The sequence below is a fragment of the Ochotona princeps genome, chromosome 2 (assembly GCF_030435755.1).
Source record: "Ochotona princeps isolate mOchPri1 chromosome 2, mOchPri1.hap1, whole genome shotgun sequence".
NCBI classification, from domain to species: Eukaryota; Metazoa; Chordata; class Mammalia; order Lagomorpha; family Ochotonidae; genus Ochotona; species Ochotona princeps.
The window spans coordinates 92,281,903-92,303,427 of NC_080833.1; the positions used below are offsets into that span (position 1 = coordinate 92,281,903).

Below are 21,525 nucleotides of genomic sequence, written 5' to 3' on the forward strand. Positions count from 1 at the left end.
ACACCATCCAAAGAGGCTCTCTGGCTCTGGAGTTGTGAGGATTGGGTGACATCTCAACTCCTGACCTCCCGCTCTTGCAACGGGGTGCTTAGGTCCCGAGCAAAGCCTGGGGTCAGCTGATTCACAGGTGCACTCTGCACTGCTCACCCTTCACTCTGCAGTCAGTGGGTTGTACAGTCTGAACACTTGCCCAGGCCTGGGGTGGGGGACCCCTGATCCAGGGCAGGCCAGTGAAGCATAGGCACATTCAGTGCTCCGCCATCAGGCCCCCTTCCCACTCATACCACCACAGCCCTACATCTGTTTGCTCATCTGTAAGATGGACAGAGTAATAACCATAGGGTTGTTGTGAGGATTAAAGCAGTAAGCTCTTTAAAATGCTTAGCAGAATGCAGTGGACCAAATGTTCAATAATGGGAGCTATTTTAGGACAGGCTAGCACTTCCCCTCTGGAAGCTGCTGATGGCTCCCTTCCTGGGAGATAAAGCACACACAGTGAGAGGCTGAGGAGAGCCCAAAGGCCTGAGTGTGACTTAAGGGATGATGTCATGACCAGGCTGAGGGCAGTGATAAAAACATAGGGAAGCAGCCAGCCGCCCTGGAGGCACTAGTCCCACCTAGAGGCCCAGATCCATCTCCCAGTGAGCCAAACCATCACTTAACACAGCCAGCCAGATCTAGCCTCTTACCATACTCCCATTTTCTTATCACCAGAAGCCAGCATTCCCTCTGATTATTTAGAAAAATAAAGTGCTTTTAATTTCCAAGCCACAGCAAAGCTGTGTGGCAAGGACAGATTCTTCATATACATTATCCGCTGCCTCTGTATTTTTCTTAAGGGAAAAAAAATATGTGTGGTTGAAGAGTGAATTTCTTCTTCAATTTAGTCCCCAGTATGAGAGGAGCCCTTGTTACTATCTACGGCTGATAGAAGCCCAGTCTGTGCAATGTGCAAGATGCTGAGGTCCAGGACAACTTGCAAGTACATTTGGGCCCATCAACCTCATTATTAGGGGCCAGGGTGGCCATAGATGGTGACTGTGGAGGCTGGCTCAGGGGTGTGGTTTGGTTGGTGAATGGCTGGCAATATGCCATGTCAGAACTAGGCTGAAGGTCCCTTATTTCTCATGCTTGACTCACCAAAGCCCCTTGTAAGTACAGTATGCCCCAAACAGGGGCACCTCCCACACATCCTATTTGTACACATTTTGGTCAGAAAACTTACCCAGGCTTTTCTGGTCTTAGATTTTTGTTGCAGGAAAGACGTAAAGAAGTAAATGAAAAATTTAGATTCCTATGGTCTGCTTCTCAGAGAATCTAATTCAGCAAGTGTCAGGTAGGAGCTAGAAATTTACATTTTTTAAAATGTAACCTTGGGCCCGGCGGCGTGGCCTAGCGGCTAAAGTCCTCACCTTGAACGCCCCGGGATCCCATATGGGCGCCGGTTCTAATCCCGGCAGCTCCACTTCCCATCCAGCTCCCTGTTTGTGGCCTGGGAAAGCAGTCGAGGACGGCCCAATGCATTGGGACCCTGCACCCGCGTGGGAGACCCGGAAGAGGTTCCTGGTTCCCGGCTTCGGATCGGCGCGCACCGGTCCTTTGCAGCTCATTTGGGGAGTGAATCATCGGACGGAAGATCTTCCTCTCTGTCTCTCCTCTCTGTATATCTGATTTCATAATAAAATAAATAAATCTTTAAAAAAAAATGTAACCTAGTGAGGTTGGTGCTGGAAGTCAGAGAACACTCTTGGGTAGAGTTCCTTGATATGAAACAAATCCCAAGGCTGAATTCTGTAATGTTGTCCTCTCTCAAACCTGCCCCTGGGAACACTGAATCAGGAGAGCAATTACATGTTATGTCCAGCAGGAATAGCACAGCAACTAAAACCTTGAGGAGGTAGGTGAGTGGGTATGCCACACTTTTTCTGGGGAACAACAAAGTTGCTCTTACAAACACCATGGGAGGTGGGTCTTTAAAACCAAAACAAAAAAAATTTTAATTTCTATCTACTTAACTTGCAAAGGAGAGCATTAGAGGGCCCAGCACGATAGCGTAGCGGTTAAGGATCCTTGAATGTGCCAGGATCCCATATGGGCATCGGTTCTAATCCCGGTGGCCCCTCTTCCCATCCGGTGCCCTACCTGTGGCCTGGGAATGCAGTCGAGGGCGGCCCAAGACTTTGGGACCCTGTGCCCGCGTGGGAGAACTGGAGGAGGTTCCTGGCTTTGGATTGGCTCAGCTCCAGCCGTTGCGGCTGCTTGGGGGTGAACCATCGGACAGAAGATCTTCTGTCTCTCCTCGCTGTATATCCGCCTTTCCAATAAAAAAAAAAATCTCAAAAAAAAAGAAAGAATGCGAGCACCAGATAAAGAGCAATCTTCCATCTGTTGGTTCGCTCCCAAACGCCCATAACAGCCAGGATTGGGGGCCAGGCTGTAGCCAGGACCCTGGAACTCTGCCTGAGGCAGTTCCCAAGCACTCAAACCATTATCTCCTGCCTCATGGGGTGCATTATCAGGAAGTTGGTTGGAAGCAGAAAAACTGGGACTTGAATTGGCACTCCATATGAGACACAGGTCTTGGAAACCATAGCTTAACCCATTGTACCACAACACCCATCCCTGCAGTGAGATCTTTGTGAGTATAAAAACAAGAAAATGAAAAAAAAAATCAGATACCTTGAGGGCAAAACAATTCATTTTTTGGGGAGAAGTTGCTTTCCCCATAATTTATGCAATACCTTTTGTATTATGATACATAGTACTGGTCCTTTAGTTGGCTTATTCTGTGCTGCTGGAATTTGCTTTCTGAAGTCAGAAAACTGGAAAAAGCTATCATACCAACAAATGGGAGCTCAGTCATCTTGCCAGGTCAGGTAACAAAGTCTAATCTGTTTTATTTCTAGCCCAAAGATTGCAAATATACAGAAAACTCCCAGTACAAAGTTAAACATATTCAGATTTATTTATACAGTGCTAAAGAAATTAGAGTTTTATTTCCATTTTGTAGAATTTTAGTATGGGGTCTGGCTTTGCTGTGTAACTGACATGGATCACTGAACTTGATTATCCCACCTCACATGCAATTTTTCTGTCCCATGGGTACAGAAAACTTGGGTTTCTAGTGCACATGCAGTAGTGATCTTAATACTGCTTCACACTCTCCTAGAAAGGCAGTGGTCCACAGCTTGCGGAGCTGGTGGGTGGGGGAGGGGGACCACATGCTCAGAAAAGGGACAAGACAAGTGAGAGTTGGGCACAGGCACATGGGGACCCTGAGCATTTCTGTGCACTAGGAAAAGGGGTGTACGACCTCCTCCCTAGAGGGGAGTTGGGTAGGATCATCAGGGAACTGAGGGCATGCGGAGGAAGGGAGCTGGGGCATATCAATGTCATTAGCATGTACACTATACAGTTTATACATGTATATATGTACATATATATATATAAAGGTACAGATTAGTTTGCTATTCCATATAAACAATGCTGAAGGATGTACTATTGTGAAAAAAAACTTGCAAACAGCAAGTTGTTGACAATTTCAAATTAAAATTTATAAACATGTTGTTGTAATGCAATACAACTGAGAAATCAACAAGCTCCTGTTACTTTACTTCTCCTTCCGGTGGACAAGGCCCAGCTCTGTGAGGGCAGGTCAGTGTTCCCAGAGCTACCGGGGCCGGGCAAAGCACTGGCAGGTGGTATACAAACTCTGGCGCCTGCTGACTCCAATCCTCCCTGTCACTCCACCACATGGCAAATCTTAAACTTTGGTTTTGTTCACAGGACATTTACTTTCCTGTATAAGGAAAGGTGACAAAGTTTAAAGGTAGCACTCCATTCCATTCTAACAATTCCAAATATCCTGGCTTCAACTGAGGGCAATGGGGCTGTACTGACAGTTGCAAGGTGAACTCTAGGCCATGTGTATAGGTGTGGGGCTCTACATAGCTCTCCTAAATGGAGACTCTCTACACCTGGTCACCCTGGAGCCAGGGTGGAGGGCCTGAGCTCTTCCTTGCATGCTGGTATGGTGACAGAGGCCCTGGGAAAACCAGCTACGGTTTACAGGCTCATTGCAGGAGATGGAGGTGGCCAGCACTTCGCTATCAGGGGTGAAAGGTCAGTATGGGCATACAGGAAACCAGAGGCAAATCTACGAGTAAGAGATACACTCTGAAGGCCTATTTGGAGGCAAGTGGTAAATACTCAATTTCAGGTACAGTTAATCTCTCCAATCTTCTGAACTATTCCCAGAAGTGACATAACTTTCCAAAGGCCTTTCCCCTTCGAGGTAAAATCCTCATTCAATCGACAGCAGAGGTGTATCCATCCCTTGTCTCTGGTCTCACTAAAACCCCAAAGCTACCTTAAGTCCAGGGCAGGAAGGATGAGTGTTATCCATTTGGACTTAGGAGCCCAGAGCACTTTGGATGGTTTGATGTGTCCAATCTATCTTACATGCCAAATTACACTCTCGCAACCTCCCAGGGGCAGTCTCTTTACCACCTCAAGCCTGGAATGGGCTATGTTGTATCATCAGAGATAACTAACTCTCCTGCCATGAGCAGGACAAATCAGGAAGTTTTCTTTCTTTTTTTTTAAAATAAGTTGTCACAAACATAGGCTACTTTACTCTTGCTGAAGGCCTACTCTGTGAGTGATTCAGGGTCAGATGGGAAGCCCACTGACCACACAGAGAAGGGAATCAGCTCAGTGGAAGTTCACCAGTGGAGCCAACCAGCAGGTGTGGGACAGGGCTGGGACAGGGACCCCACCCCCACACAGCCCTGCAGTAGTCACCCTGCACGAGGAGCAGAGGCGTGGTTTCTGTACTGTTTCAGCCACGAAAAAAACAGCAGAAGCATTCTGCTCACCAAGGTGGCAGAAGAGTACTGTGTGGCATGCCTTACTCGGTGTGTCCCCTAAACCCTGATCCCTGCCCCAAAGTGGCATATCCCCTCTCAGAAAGCAGGTGTGGCATTGAGCGCTAAGCCAGTGCAGTGATGGCAAGAGTAGCTCTGTTCTCGACACAGGGAACATCCTGGTTTTCTCACTTTTGGTTTTTTGGATCCATCACAAGAACACTGTGCAGTTCAAATGATGTCATTCAAGTTTAAGTGCTCTGAGAATGCTAGGGTCTACAGAAATCCCAGATAGCATCATAAGCAAAGAACATCAACTTTCCTACACCTTGGAACTAACGAGTTCATTACTATATATGGTGTGTGCTGAGGGAGGAAGCTGTGCAGTGCTAACAGGTCTTTTCTGGGCATCAAATCCACTTTGGAAAGAGGTGAGTGTGGAGCAAAGGCTGACCACACTGTGATGACTTGTGAGCGGGCACGTCTTTGGAACTGATTTCAGAAGTATGCAAAGGGGGTGTGCCCTTGTTCTAACAAACACTCATTCTCTCCACAGAAACTGCCCTAATTGTATTTTCTAACTAGAGCTCCCTGACTCATTGAATTTCACTGCAATTTTAAGTCTTTTCAAATTCTCTCTCCTCGCCTCCCCCCTTCCCTGATGCTGGGGAGGAGAGAACTCGGCCATCTGCTCACCCATTCTGACAGAAGTTAATTTGGCACACTGAGTTTAAATTGACTTTTTAGCCACACAATTAACTAGCAGCAAGTGGTATCTTCCAAAGAATCTCCCAATCACCATTTCTGGGAGAAACTGTGGCCAGCACAGTAGATGCGTTCGGATCAAAAGCTTAATACGCTATATTCCTATATAGCAAATGTTCAACCTGTATTACAACAAATTATTGCAGCTTTCCATATTCTATATGGCCACTGCCACACCCACCCAACTACATTCTACAACCTATTTAATTTGAAGAAAAGTCAAATGGAAAATTTCCTTAAATTGAAAATCTGAATCTAACGCATTACACAAAGCATCTTCTAGACTGGAAGTGTTTTCAGTCAGATGTCTTGTGTAAAAAAAGAACTTGGCAAAGTTGGGGCGAGGGGAGGCGGAAATGGGTGAAGAGAGCTTGATAATAAAATCTTTATTATTGTTTTTAAAAAGTCTATAAATCTGAAAATATCTAAAGTTCTGGCTCCATGGACAAGAGCAACTCAGAAGCAAGCAGCAGAGACAGCCACTGTGATGACAGGACACTGAGCCAACCCCCGACCGGGCCAGGGGAGGAAGGGGAGACTGTGGCTCAGTCCTTGGGGCTGCCCCGTGGGCACCACCATCAGCTCCAGGGAGAGTGCCCAGCCTGGGCAGTTCTCCAGGCAAGCCCGGACCCCATCCTTGAGCAAGTTCACTGGCACACACACAAAGCACAGCTTGAAAGAGCTCAAAAGCAGCATGAGTTTCTCCTTTAATAGGTGCTAAGTCTAGTCAGTTTTCGGCTGCTCCCTTCTTCCTGCCCCGAGTTAAAAATATTGCCATGTTACGTTTTCCTGATTTAGTGTCTTGGAAGCACATGGTTAAGTTAGTTGCCAAAGGGCAATTAACAAGGGTATTGCCTAATTAAACAGGGGAAAGGAAAAATCACGGTGGCCTGTGGTGTCTGCGGGAAGAGAAAGCAGCAGCGGGGACTTGTGTGAGGGGCTGGTGGGTCATGCTCCAGGAGCAGGGCTGTCCCCAGGGCTAGCCACCACAGTCCCCAGCTGTCACAGCAGCCACTGCTTCGTGTCACCAGCAGAACCTTTGTCAGCACCAATCACGAGAGTTGATGTCGGAGTTGGCAGATGCCCTGGGGTAGGTGTCACGCAGAACACACAAGATGGGGGTTGGTCGGTCCCTTTCCAATTCCACTTCATTACCCTTAAGACAAGAAAACAAAACCAAAGCCCATACTTTACAAAAAATAGAACTTGAGGTGAAGAGTTAGAAGAATTTAAATGGTTTCCCTTCTGTTTGGAGCCAATCGTAAGTGCGGTTCCCCACCCCCACCCGGCATGTCTTTAGTGTCAGTCCTTCTGGCTTTCATGGAAGCAGCAAAAACAGAGCAGGGTCTCTCGCAATGGGAACTTTATTCCCCCGAGCTGGAGCCATGGGGGTGTAGGAGGTACCGCGGTTCCACCATCCACACTCAGCTCCAGCTTCCTTGACGGAGCTATTCCAGGAGGTCCTGAAAAGCAAGACACACACTGCATTACCGACGAGTGCAAAAGTCCCAGCTATGGGCTTGCTAACTTTTGTCATCCATCAGGTGCTTTCGGCTTAACAACCCCCTTTGCCCCAACCACTCCTTGACCATGAGTAGGAGATTGCTTTTTGGGGATTACTCCTCAAGAAGAAACAGTCTCACCTCATCTGAGTCATCATGATAACCACTTTTGTGAGCATGCGGGGCTGTGTCCAAGGTGTCCACCCCATCCACGCCGTTGGCCTCTGCATGCTGCTGCAGCACAGAATATCGATGGACCAGGAACCTGCAGGTGGAAGTGCCCACTCAGGCCCATGTGCTTAGGAGGGCTATGTGCCTCATAGGACCGCAGATTTTGCTTTTTGCACTGTAAAAACTCTCCCATTGGAAATGTGGCTCAGTCTCTTGAGGGTGCGGGAGGTCAGAATCCAAGTCCTCAAGCTGTCACATTTGTCTTCCGGGGTGGTGTGCATGGGGAGGAAGCAGGAGTGAGGAGCTGGAGCTGGGAATCAAACCCAGGCATTCCGGTGTGGGACATGGGCATTTTAACTGCTGAACTAATACCTGTTTTCTGGATTTTTCCAGCTGCACACATTCATGAAATGAGTGACATCCACAAGAAGGCTAGTTTATGGCTGACATATGGAAAATGTGAGATACGAGAAAACCTGGGCTGGATTTTTCTAGAATATCACAGTCACTCAGTTCCTGCTGAAGGCTGCCTCTTTGGCTTGAACGCAGTACCTCTGGCTGACCGTCAGGTTTCTTACCTTCCTCCACAGACGTACTTCTTCACAATCAGCACTCCTGCCACCACTGTGACCAGCATCAATCCCACGATGGCCAGGATAATTGGAACAGAATTTGACTTGGAATTCTTGATAATTAAAACACAAAGACAAAAGCTTGTAGGCATGCACATTCTAGGGCTCCATTCAAAGAGGCCGCTCAGTCCCCTCACTTCTCTGTGGGTGACTACAGACACCAAGATGAGCCATCTCAGGGGAAGAGAACATCACAGCCGGCAGACGGTAAATGTGAGCTCCACCTGCCGTGAAGCGGCACTCTCAGTGACCGCAATGGAAGCCTTGGCAGCAGCCTAGATCAGACGCGGCAGTCGCGTGTGTTCCACGCTACCTTTGCTGTGAGTCTTGGAAAGGGAGGCTATGTTAATAGTGGGCTGAATGGAGCCAGAGCATGGCCATCATCTGGGAACGAGCTGTGGCAACGCTACAGCAGGCAGCCTACTATGGGACACTGAGATTTATTTTTTTGGTATGTTTTTACAAAGGAGCCTTATATCATTGTTTGTGTGTGACCTACCTGCTTCTGGGTGGGAGATAGGAAGTGTGTGTTTTCAGTGTATCCAAGAGGAGGCGGAGCTGGATTCTGGGACAAGCTGTGTCCCTGTGGGCCAGAGTCCTGTGCAATCACACACACAAACACTCTGAGAACTGCCACCAGGAGTCCAGGCAGGGTGCAGCCCAGGAGGAACTCGCCCCTTAACAAATACACACACCCACACACTTCTCCCCTTGCCTTCCTAGCCCCCACCCTTTGTCGGTCCCTCTACGGTCACTGTCCAGCTCCGCCAATGGTGTCACAGAGCAGGAGGCAGGGCCCACAGACATTGTGCGATGACACTGCTGGTCAGGTGGTGGCTTTTTCGGGACAGTTCCTCTTCACTGTTTCTCCAGATCTCAGCCAGACAGCTCAGTGCTGCAGATCTGCCACCAGCCCATTATTACCATAGCTGTCTTTCACTGTGACCTAGCCTGGGCATTCATGCGGCCCATCATCTGGGGCTCTTCTCTCCCACACGTGTGACGCTCCAAGCCCCGGTTCCCTACAGCAGACCTTCCTGAGGCTTTGCCCAAGATGTCTCTAAGCCTCAGGCATTTCCACAGCTCTACGCTTTTATAGTGTTACAGAACACCGTGACTTCCCCTAGCACAAAAAAGCTTTTCAGGAGCATGAGCTAACATGGCACTGGGTTTCCTGACCCCGCCTCCATCCTCAGAGTTTCGTGTACACAGGGAAGCCTGGCCACTTGGTGTCAGTGAAGGGATTCCTGAGGCTGTAACTTGGATTCCAGGCAGAACACAAATCCCACTCGCACCCAAAAGGTGGGTTTCATATAACATACCTGCTTTTCTGGACTCAGAAAGTTGCTTGTGCATTTCTTTTTCAAGTCTTTCACTTCTCTAGCTGGATTCACCCCACCTTGGCATCTGTCTCCTGGAATTTTCCTGTACCTAAAAGGCAGAGAGGACTCATTAACAGAACGCAAAGATGCACTGTGGGGCTCTCACCTATTTCCTATACTTGCTGAAATTTGAAAGGCTGCAGGGAAGGTGGGGGAGGGGGGCGGGAAGGCTCGCAGGAATGTTCTTGGGGCTATTTTCTGTGACTCCAGCTTTAGGAAGACTTAGGCACCTCTGTCTCCTACTGTTGGTGACATGCCTGTCCTTTCCACCTTGAGGGACTGTGACAAATAACTATGTCCCAGGGAATGCTCACTACTAAGTGGTACAGAAATGGACGAGGGGAGAATTTGAAAGCATCAGGGAGACAAGGCCCCTCTGGAGCTGCCCTGTCCCCTTATGGGCAGCTATTCAAATGGCTTAACAGAAACACTCAGTTCCTCAACTGTGCCAGTGTCAATGGCCCATGTGGCTAGCAGCCACCACACTGGACACAGTAGGTAACAGCACACGGCCATCGTCACAGAAAATTCTATGAGACAGACAGTGCTTTCCAGCATCCACAATGCTGCTGGCCTCTTGGTGTGGAGAGAAGCAGCTTCCTTTCTAGGTGAAGACAGTCTGCGGTGAGGAGGGAAGAGAAAGCCATCTTACCCGTTTGTTGTCAGGTGCTCTTCTCTCCCATACAGACAAAACTCGAGGTCATGGCCCTTCAGTTCTGGCTGTTCCACACACTTGGAGTCATTTTCTGGGCGGAAGTAGCCAAAATCACTGTGAGTCAGCAAAGAAAGGCACCTTTCAAAGTTGCTGCAAGACCATGAGTTGGCAGACTTGAGGCTCCCTCCCATGTGGGGCAATGGAAGGTTAAGATTCCAGGTTTGGGGTGTGAGAGAACAGCTTAGGAAGAACTGTGACATCCCTGAGGGAGGTCCCCTTAAGAAGCAGACATGACCAGAGCTTTAGAGGGATAACAGAGCTTATGGAACAGGCCTAGCAGACTCAGCACTAGGCAGAGTCCCAAGGCTGGGAGCCCAGCAGAGCAGGCAAAGGAAGGAGCTGGCAGCAGCCTCCAATGAGGCAGGGGCTTACTCAGTGAAGAGAAAGGCACAGCAAGAGAAACAGGGACATAAACAACAGATACAAACCATTGATTTGCTCCCCAAACGGTCACAAAGGACCCAGACTGGAGCAGACCTCCATCTGTGGGTATATCAGGGATGTACCTTCTGCCCTCTCAACTCCCACGCACATTGGCAGGGAGTTGGATCTGCAGTAGAGCAGCCAGGGCCCACATCAGTACCCTGATAGGGCATGCCTGTGTTGCAAATGGTAACTTAACTTGCTGTGCCATACCACCAGTCACAGCAGTTCATTTTCACATGGTATAATTAGGTGGCTTGTAAAGTCTAGGTAAGCTGGAATTCTTGTAACCCTACAACACAACCTTATCTCTTTCATTGTCAGCTTGTATGTCTACCTTTCCAGATGCACCTGTCTCATCCAGGGACCAAGGTGCATGCTCAGACTCCATCCCATTTGTTTATCCAATTAAGGTACTACTTCCTACCTCATCAAAGGGGATGAGAATGGGGGAGAGGTCTCTCCACCACAGACCATGCTTGGGGTATTGCTCTCTTTTCCATGGGTAGTCCTCTGGTCTACTCATTCATTTTTCTCCATGTGGGGCAGCCCCTACTCACATGTGAATTTGTTTTTTCTCTCTCACTTAAAGTAAATTCTGCCCCTACTTGTGCACATTACCATGCCTTTATTTAGAACTCTTATCTGTGAGGAGCAAAAGCCCTGGGTGAAAAGTAAGGTGCTCAGACTCACATCAATTTCTTTACCTCCAGATACCATTGTTAGTTGCACCTGAGGTCTGTGCCCAACCCCTCCCCTTCTCCCTTAGTGTCTTGGCTGGTCATGTGGTTCACCCATGTGAACACCCTTTTCCATCCCGTCTGCCTATGATGTCACACATTTGCTTTCCCTTTCCAGCCTCTGTGCCAAGGCTGTCTCTCTACCTGCTCATCCTGGGCTCTACTCTTTTGGCATCCTGGGCTTGTATGGCACAGAGAGCCTGAGAGGGCAAAGGCCATCTTTCCCACTCGGTGGGAGGAATTTCTAGAGTGCATGTCTCACTCTAGAAGTTACTCCCTTACACCCCCTTTCCCTTTCTAGCCACATTTAGTTCATGCTCCTGGGCTTCAACTCCCTGTGAAACCTCAGTGCCCAAGGCCCAGATAGCTCACAAGCCATCACTCAACTCATCCACCCAGACCACCTGTTTCAGGGCATCTGACCACTGTCATGCCCCCCATCCAGCACTGGCACAGCCACACCTGTCTGTTTTGTCTGCTGCCTACTCTTTCTTTTTCTAATTAATGAATACAAATGTCCTTCTGAGTTCTGGAACCTATTTTCTGATGTTTTCTATATCTTATCTCCCTTAATGACCACAGCTATTTCTGGTTACACCAGAACATTCAGGTTTTACTTCTCTCCTGAGGCCAAATCCTACGTTTCCAATTCTCTGCTGGTTATCACCACCAACATATGCTGACAGAACTGCAAAGGAACGAACTGTTCAAAACACATCAGGCTTTTTCCTCTGTACCAGCCCCTCCTTGTTTATTTAGGACATTATCTTCCTTCCTACCAGCTGGATGGAAATTCAGCCTAGTCACCCTCCATCTGGGTTCTTCTTACTCCTTGAAAAAGCAGAATGCTAGAGAAGGAAAGACAGAGATGGATGCTGTCCACCTACTGGCTCATTCTCACATGCCTGCAACAGCCAGCAATACAACTCTAGTCTCCTACATGGGTGGCAGGGGCCACGTACTTAGGCCATCTTCTGCCTTCCTAAATGCATTAGCATGGAACTGCACTGGAAGTGGAGCAGTTGGGATTCAAACTGGCACTCCAATATGAGATGCTGGTTTTGCAGACAGTGGCTTAATCTGTGGTGTCACAACACTGGCCCTCTCCTTAGCCCTTTATTAGGATAACTGGGACACTTGCTCTCCCCCATTACTGGATCATGCTCTCAGCAATCTGTTGGCTTCAATGACCTTCCCAGGTGTGCGTGGTCAAATGTCACCTCCTCAATGATGTCCACTTCGACCCACCTTTCTTCTATATATGGAATAGTCTCTCCCTCCTTTAAACCCCATGTCATCTACCACCTGCTGTTTTGAATCATAATTACAAACTCATCAGGAGTCCAACAGATTTGCCACTGTTGCTTTGCATTACCTGTGCATAGCACAGACTCGGCAAGTATTTGGGAGAGTACATAGAGGAGGTTTGGAATTTGAATTTTCTTTTAAGACTGATTTGCTAGGGCCAGTTATGATAGTGCAGCGGCTAAAGTCCTTGCCTTGAATGAGCCGGGATCCCATATGGACACCAGTTCTAATCCCGGCAGCTCCACTTCCCATCCAGCTCCCTGCTTGTGGCCTGGGAAAGCAGTTGAGGACGGCCCAAAGCTTTGGGACCCTGCACCTGTGTGGAAGACCAAGAAGAAGCTCCTGGCTCCTGGCTTTGGATCTGCTCAGTTCTGGCCATTGCTGTTACTTGGGGAGTGAATCATCGGACAAAAGATCTTTCTTTCTGTCTCTCCTCCTCTCTGTAGATCTGCCTTTCAAAAAAAAAAAGATTTATTTGTTATTTGTTTGAAAGGCAGAATTACACAGAGAGGTGAGAAAGAGAGAAATGGCCAAAATGGCTAGGCTGACTGGGCCAGGCCAAATCCAGGAGTCTGGAGCTTCTTTAAGGTCTCTACACGAGTGCTGGGGCCGAAGCACTTGAGCCTTCTTTGCTGCTTTCCTGTGCATTAGCAGGGAGCTGGATCACAAGTGGAGCAACCTGGGCTCAAACCGGCACCCATATGGGATGTTGGAGTTGCTAGTAGAGTAGAAATACCAGCTGCATACCCCTGCTCTGCCACTTCATGCAGGCATGCTGGTTATAACCTCTTCTGTTGCTGGGTTAAGCACAAATTGCTTAGGACGGCGCCGAGTCTGCAGAGCCAGTGCTTGGTGAATGCTGGTTGCTCCCACTGCCATTATATTATCAACTGTGAGCATAACGTACTCCCAAGGAGGCTGGGGCTTAATAGTGGAGCTAAGCCTGTGAACAACCATACAGCACAATGAAGAGGTGCTGTAGGAGGGACAGTAGTGGGGAGGTCTGGATGAGGGAAAGCCAGAGGAGGTTTGCCATGGTGATGCTTTTGTAGGAGTTCCCCAGGGGTAGGGGGCTGTGGGGCACGTGGGAAGATGCTGCAGGCAGAGGAAGCATCCCCTGCAGCAGTACAGAGCGCTGAAGGAGAGTGGAGGGTCTGCAGCGTGGTGGAGGCGCAGATGAAGAGCATAGCCTTCCATTTAACAGAGTCATTAACAGCCTTGAGCCTGGCCACATAACCCGGACAGAAACAGGGACCAGAGGCCACTTGATTGGCCCATTCAGATATGAGCCAGGCAGGAGGAAGCATACCAGATGAGACCTGAGGCTCACCCACACATGGATCCTGCTGCCACCCGTGTTTCAGGAGGATACAAAAAGGGAGGACATGGCCAGCATTGTAGCACAGCTGATAAAGCTGCAGCTTGTGATGTTGGCATCCCATATGGGCACCAGCTCCTATCTGGCTGCTCCCCTTCCGAACCAGTTCTCTGCTAATGGACCTGGGAAAAGCAGAGGAAGGTAGCCCCAGTGTTGGGGCTCCCTATACCCAAGTGGGGGACCCATAGGAAGCTCCGAGCTTCAATCTGGTTCAGTCCTGATGTTTACAGATTGTAGAGTGAACCAGTGTATGGAAGATCCACCTCTCTCTCTCTAACTCTGTAATTCAAATAAATTAAATACATCTTTATAAAATGGAGACAGGGTAATGCCTGCTCTCTGCCTGCTTCCCTGAGCTAGTTCTCAGGATCCTGCTTGGATCTTTTGCAGGTAGCAAGGTTCATAGAATTATGGTGTGTGATGTGAAGTGGCTCCTCTTCTTTGCCCTACACAGGAAGTCTCCTGCCTTTATGAAACTGATAAACCCTTTGCCAGTCAAGTAACTAATTCTTGAGCCTGATGGTCCTGACTTCCAGGGGCTCTGGCCTGATGTCCCCAAACCTCAGTGGGACATGTGGGCTGAGACTACATGAACGCCACCTCTAGTCTCAGGACCAAAGCACCACTCTCCGACTTCAGAGCTGCGGAGGATGCAGACTTGAGCTCCCTGCCTCCTCAAACCCAGCTGGCGGGCTGCCCCTGCCACCACCCCAGCGGCTCCTGTACCACTTTCCTGGGTATGTGTTCTGCTGTCTGCTGGAGATGCTTTAGTTTGCCTTCTTTCATTTATAGCGCTTCATTTATAGCTCCTTCCTGTAGTCCCCAAGCCAGCATTTCTGTAGGTTGTTGCTAGTTCTGCTCCCCATAATTTCCTGTACAATACGACTGGCTGTACAATAATTACCAACCCTGCTCCCCAGTTTCTGTGCCTCAATTTCCTTTATCAGAGGCAGCAAGTTTTCCACTCTTGGGGAAAAGATTTCCAAATGTTTTAGCCTGAAAACAACTCTTCCATCCACCCACCATAGGAAAGGGGCTGACAGAGGGATCTGAGAGATGCAGATACCAGAGGAAGTCCTCCAGGGAACAGGGACAGATGGACGGCTGCTTGGTGACAACATAGTCTCGACCATTCTGGCAGACGGAAGACTTGCGCAGCCGGAGGTACTGCTCTTTATAGCCCAAGATGCAGCCATCTTCATGGTCTCCAGGGTCTGTGGAGTGCGCTAGCCAGATGGTGTAGTCTTTTTCTTCACCTGAAGGACAGACGGACCACTCAAGAAACCGTGTGCCCAGAACCCGCCCCCGGAGGCAGCTGCCAGGCTGCAGGAAGACAAGGACAGGAAGAGAGGGAACATCTGCTCAGCTGTCTGCTTTACACTGGACCTGCACACAAGGTGTGCGTCTGAGTCAACCAGTCAGCTAGCAACGGTAGCCCCTCACGCCAGCAGGTGGCCCCTTTGCCCTGGCCATGGCTGGGTTCCAGGAGTGGCAGAGATCTTGCTTGTTCTGGGCAGGGGGCCTGGGTAGGGCACCTCTGGAGTCCTCCCAGGCTGAGGGGGGTGGCTTCACTCCTGGTTAGGTTTCTGCCCTCGGTTGACAGCCATGAGCTTTCCATCAGCCTCATGGGGCTTTTTGGGTCAGGATACTAATGAGCTCTGAGCATAGCTTCAATGCCATGGCAGGTTAGTCTGCTTTAAACTGAGGGAACATGGCTTTTTAACAGACTCCTCACTACCCAACCGGCCCCCCAGAGCAGACTGCTGATGACCAGAGTTCCTGGCTCGGTACATGGCCTCTTCCACACCTGGAAACAGCACTCAAAGGCTGTGTCCTAAAGACTGTGGGTTAGGCTTTTATCCTTCTGGATATGAAGACCAGCACAGAGCCTGTCTAAAGAGCAGGTGTTTAACGAATCTCTTAACGATGTTAAACTTCAGGGATAACTATTGAACTGTTCTCCAAGGGGAAGACTCATAAGTTGGTTCCTTGCTAACCTATTGAGTGAATTTAGAATAATAATAACCCTTGAGAATTAAATCATATTTAATCAGGGCCCAGACCAAGAGCTCTGTTTCCACAGGAATCACTGTATTAATGCCTTGAGGAAATGGCTCCATAGCAGTCTAACAGCCAGGACCACAGTGCAACTACAACCTCCTGACTTCAAGTCCTTGGTTGTATTATGCCAACAGGGGACTACAGGCTGCCCTTTCTCTCGGTTTTCTGTTGGCCTTTCTATTTCTCTGTGTAATGTTGACATTGTTGTCTCTGGAGTCCAGGTCTGCCTGACACATGGGGGACACTGCGCAGTGGACACTGAGGTCCCTGGCTGAGGCCACTTTTCTGGTCCTTTAACATGTCTTCTTGTTGAATGTCAAAGAACTAGGAAGAATGGCCTTCCTGTCCACCCAGTGGCCACATGAGAGCCACAACTGACATCCAGCCAGAATGGCAGGAAAATGTCCTCACCGAAGCACTTCGAGAAGTGACATGCTTGGATGCTCGTTTACAGTATCCTTTATTTATCCTCACAGTCCCACTACACTTCCCTAATCAGGAGGGAAAAATCCTGGAATGCTACAAAATCATGTTAGACAAACACTCATGTGCTGTTCTTATAAGCAGGATAAAAGCTTCATACAATGTACAGGGAGGGTACTAATAGTGCCAAGCTCCACTGTGCTATGTGGTAGTCTAGCCCCATGTGGCTGTTCTGGAATGAAGTAAGGTTTGCTATATGAAATACATACCAGATTTTCAATACTTAGAAGAAAAAAAATGAAAATGTCTAACAAGTTTTAATACTGCGTTAAAAACCATAACATTTTATCTATATAAAGATTTCACCATTCTCACTTTTGTGGTGCAGCTGACAGCACAATGTAAATTACCTATTGGTCCTCATATTTCTCTAGGACAGTGTTAGTCCCAAAAAGGAAGCTGCCTTTTCAGTCCATTCCATTGCTTGATTTACCCTTCAGCCCCTAGTGTATGAATTTGCCTATTACGGGCTAAATGAAATGAACAGCATATTGAAAGGGAGGCTTACAAATTCCTGTTATAAAAGGTTAAAGGAGATACTTACAGTTCCTTTCAAGGATGTCTTTAAAATTGATGGTGTAGGAGACCCACTGGCGGGTCAGGAAAGACTCTGTGAAACCCCAAATGCTGATATTCATGGACCTGGCCCCAGGTTCCGAAGCCAGGCCAGTGAAATAGATGGGTTCCTTGGTGAATGTGTAGGATTGCCAGCACTGACCTTCATCTGTAGAGAACCTAAAGGCATAATCAGAGAAAGACCATGACGGACAATCACTGAGTTTAGGGAACAGCAGGCAACTGCTCTGGCTGTCGGGCCCTAGACTACAGACAAATGTCATAATGAGGCAAGGGCTTACAACCATTTTGATTTAGTGTCTAGAGTTAACAGGGCAGGGACAGGGGATTTATTCAAAGAAAGTAAATAATTTTATAAAAATATTTTCAAAGGAAAAGGAAAGTGTAGTGACCCAGGTAAGAATAGGTTTCTATATCAGTAAAATACTTTTGTATGAACTTACACACTCAAGAAGTCACATATAACCAAGTTCTTAATACCAGATAATAATATAATATCTGGGAGGGGGGATGTAAGAAAGCATATTTTAAAAAGGTGATAAAATGTGTTAGCCAGAGGGAGTCAGGGAGTCAGGGAGTCAGAGGAGAAAGCAATGTTCTAAATGCCACCCCTTCTAGAACTTCCCATCTAGGAACGTAGACTGCAGAAATGCCAATCAGGTGAGTAACTTCCCTAAGTTAACTGCAGAAAGGCTCCCCCAATTGCCCTCTGCTGAGAGTGTGTGTGGAGCTGAGCTCATGCATACTTAATCACATCGATAGGGTGGCTGCTGTGCTCAATGGCCACAATGATGCCTCCAGAGTCCAGGATGGTGTAGTAGTGCGGTCCATCCAGCATCTTGGTCCAGGAGTAACCCCCATCATCTGAGATGTACACATCTGGGACCATCACCGAGATAGCATCCCCCACACTACCTGCAACATAACGCACCATCCCATCAGCACAATGTGACAGACAGGATTGCTGGTGTGAGGATAACTTGGAATGAGGTCACTAGGATTGCTTCCCATCAAGCTTCTTGAAGGAGAAGAGGACATGGAAAACCTGGGCAAGGGAGAACTTCCACTGCCCACTCGGACGGGAGCCTACCAAAAAACCCCTAGTGTTGTTCTAACAACCACACTTCTGTTGAAGGAAGGATGCAAAAGCCATCATGGTGGCTTTTCTTAAAGGGCTCAAGGGCATGCTCAGCTGCTTCCATGGGGCGGAAGGACCCCTTACCATGGGCAATGACTATGCCTACAGCATTAGGCTCCGAGAGTGGGGCCATGGGCACGTTTAGTTTCTGGGAGATGCTGTACGAAGCATGGATATGGAGGCTGCACTGTGAAAAGAAAACAAAGCTTAGATTAAAACCAGAGGTACAATTTCTTCACTCATCTCACTGAGTATTCTCAAAGAAAACTTGAAGACATACACACCGCTGACAGGTATATAAAAATGCTCAATAGTGGTGCTCATCAATGCAAATCAAAACAACAAAGAAATACTGTCCCCTACCTGGTAGAGTGGTCATTGTCAAAAAGACAAAAGATAATGAGTGCTGGTGAGGATAAGCGGGAATCCTTGTACTTGGTTGGTGGGAACGTAAACTGGCACAGTCATGCAAAATAGCTTGGAGTTGCCTCAAAAAAGAAGTTAAACACAAAACTACCAAAAATTTACCTACTGTGTATGTAAGAATTGATATGTCAGAGAAAACTGCAGTCCCCCTTATCACCGCAGTGCTATTCACAAGCAGGACAGACTCAGCTCTAAGCGTCCCGTGATGGGTGAGTGGATAACGAAAATGTGGGATATGTACCCAGTGGAATAGTATGCGGCCTTCCAAAGAAGATCCTGTTGTTTACTAGAGCACAGTTGAACCTAGAGGACACTCACTGTCTATGCTAAAGAAGCAGGGAGACAAGTATCACATGAGAAAGTTGAAGTAACACGGCACAGGGGCTGCCAGAGATGTGGGATGGTGGGACAGGGGTGAAGGGTGCGGGGAAGTGTTGAGGAAAGGTACACAGGACAGTAGGCTCTGGGGAGCAATGCACAGCATATGTGCACAGTGCTGTGTCACACACTTGAAATGGTTTGGAAGGATGGAGCCATTAAAAAAAGTAACAGTGAAGTGATGAAAATGCTTATTTATTTACTTGGCAGGCAGGAAGTTAGAGAGAGCCCTCAAATGCCTACAATGGTCAAGGTCAAAGTCAGGGGTTAGAAACACAATCTAGATCTCCTGTGTGGTGGCCGGAATCCAGTCACTTGCCCTATCGCCACTTCCTCCCAGAGACTGCATTGGTGGGAAACTAGAGTCAGGAGCCTGGGCTGGGAATCTAGGTACTCCCTGAGGGATATGGGCCTCTTCTTAACTGCCAGGCCAAATGCCAGCAGCTCCACGGGACATGCCAATGACCTTGACTGTGGTCACCATCTCACAATATACACATAAGCAATACATTGTACACAGCAAGTACATACAGTTCTTTGTCAGCTATATCTCAACAATGTTAAGGGGGAAAAAGCAGATGTGAGAAACTAGCCAGGGTATAGAGCAGAAGGAAAGGGCTTTCTAAGAGGGTGGGTGTTTGGTGTCCTGGGTAAGATGCTGCCTGAACGCCTGCACTCTGCATCAGAGGTGCTGGGGCGGCGTCCCAGCTCTGGTCCCTATCCTGTTTCTTGGGAGACAGTAGGTGGACAGCTTGGCAGTTGGATACCTGTGGCCTACAGGAAGACCTGCTGACTTTCGGTCTACTAGCCTGTCCCCAGCCACTAGAGTGAACTAGCCAATGGGAGTTTTGTCTGTCTTTCAAATGAACAATAATGCATTTTGTTAAAGATGTTAAAAATGGCTATGATAGTTAACATACGTTTTACCACATTAAAAAAAGATTTACCTATTTTGTTTTATTGGAAAGGCATATTTACAGAGAGAAGGAGAAATAGAAAGATCCTCTATCTGCTGGCTGGTTCACTTCCCAAACGGCCACAAACGGCTGGAGCTGAGCCAATCCGAAGCCAGAAAGAAGGAAAGTAGAGTAGTTGGGACATGAATTGACATCCATATGAATCCCAGCCCTTGCAAGGCAAGGACTTAGCCACTAGGCTATTGTGCTAAGCCCTACCACACATAAACAAACAAACAACAAACAATGAGGTTCAAGCTAGCTACTAATAAAACAAAGAGGGACAATTAGTGTAACTGGCAGGCTTTGAGGGTGATCAGGATTTCCTTAATCCTGGCAATCAAAGTTGAGGAACACAAGTCTGACTTCCCCTAGAAAGGATGTGGATGTGGTGGGGTGCTGAGGGCTGGCAGAGGGTGGCAACAGGGGGTGTGTCCGTGGTAAGAGGGGCAGTGGCAATGGAAGGCAGAAGTGAGCCTGCCAGGAGAGACCTTCACCCGCCAGAGGCACAGCCTTCACTCACTCGCAGAGGTCCACCCAAGGAATTGGCAAGGGCGATGCGGAGGCCTCCCCTGTGCCTGCCTGGGGCTCCATGCAAGGAGAGCAAGTGAGTGCAAGGCCAGGGTAGGCGGATGGGAAGGAGGAATATGAGTGTGGAGAAGGTGGAGTGTGGTGTGCAACAGAGAGGCGCTTCTCAACACCCATGGAGGCTCTTGAAATAAGACAGAAACCCTGACCAGAATAGCAGGGCACCCACAGCCACAGGATGCTCAGGGGAGCTCAGGAGCCACCAGCATGGTCATTCCTAGTAATACATCCCAGGGTAACCCCACGCACCTCTCAAATTCTGAAAAGTTTAGAATGTAAGACTTTCTTTCCCCTCTTTCTCCTCCTCCCGTCTCTCTTATTTTGCCTGCCACTCCTGAAATCTGGAGTCTTCTAGTGAGAGCACCTTTGCATTTAAACATTTTTTTTAAAGATTTATTTATTGGACCAAGCATGATAGCTCAACTAGCTAATACTTCACTTCCAAGTGCTGGGATCCCATATGGGTGCTGGTTCGTGTCCCAGCTGCTCCACTTCCCATCCAGCTCCCTGCTTGTGGCCTGGGAAAGCAGTTGAGGACAGCCCAAAGCCTTGGGACCCTGCACCTAGGTGGGAGACCCAAGGGAGGCTCCTGGCTTCAGATCAGCCCAGCTCCAGTCATTGCAGCCACTTGGGGAGTGAACCAGTGGATGAAAGATCTTTCTCTCTGTCTCTCCTCTCCATAAATCTGCCTTTACAACAAAAATAAATATATATTTTTAAAAAGAGATGTATTTATTTGATAGGCAAAGTGACAGACAATGAAATCAATCTTCATTTGCTGGCTGAATCCCCAAATGGCCACAAATGCCAGGGCTTGCCAAAGTGGAAGCCAGGAGCCCAGAACTCCATCCAGGTATTCTATGAGGGTGGCAGAGGCCCAAGTATAGTGACCATTTTCTGCGGCTTTCCAAGGCAAATTAACAGGAACTGGAGAGAACATAGAACAGCCAGGACTGGAACTGCCATGCTGGTGTCCCAGGTAGTGGCTTAACGCAGTGTGCCACGATGCCAACCCCACTTCTTTAAATGTCCAGTTTC

General features: G+C 48.3%; 1 protein-coding gene across 4 annotated transcripts in view; it reads right to left on the bottom strand.

The window, feature by feature from the left end:
• Window positions 1-6,976: 6,976 nt before the first annotated feature.
• The window catches only part of SORT1 (sortilin 1), a 73,107-nt gene continuing 58,558 nt past the window's right edge, over window positions 6,977-21,525 (bottom strand). For 2 of the 4 annotated variants that reach the window (XM_058659986.1, XM_058659985.1), the window contains exons 12-21: window positions 18,224-18,326; window positions 17,748-17,916; window positions 16,970-17,160; window positions 14,948-15,137; window positions 9,970-10,086; window positions 9,258-9,366; window positions 8,435-8,533; window positions 7,882-7,988; window positions 7,274-7,397; window positions 6,977-7,093 (exon numbers count right to left, since the gene is read on the bottom strand). In XM_058659986.1, coding sequence (XP_058515969.1) covers window positions 7,079-7,093; window positions 7,274-7,397; window positions 7,882-7,988; window positions 8,435-8,533; window positions 9,258-9,366; window positions 9,970-10,086; window positions 14,948-15,137; window positions 16,970-17,160; window positions 17,748-17,916; window positions 18,224-18,326 — 1,224 coding nt within the window. In that variant the 3' untranslated portion in view covers window positions 6,977-7,078. The remainder of the gene's footprint in view (window positions 7,094-7,273; window positions 7,398-7,881; window positions 7,989-8,434; window positions 8,534-9,257; window positions 9,367-9,969; window positions 10,087-14,947; window positions 15,138-16,969; window positions 17,161-17,747; window positions 17,917-18,223; window positions 18,327-21,525) is intronic. The other 2 variants (XM_058659989.1, XM_058659988.1) reach the window with 1 other exon arrangement.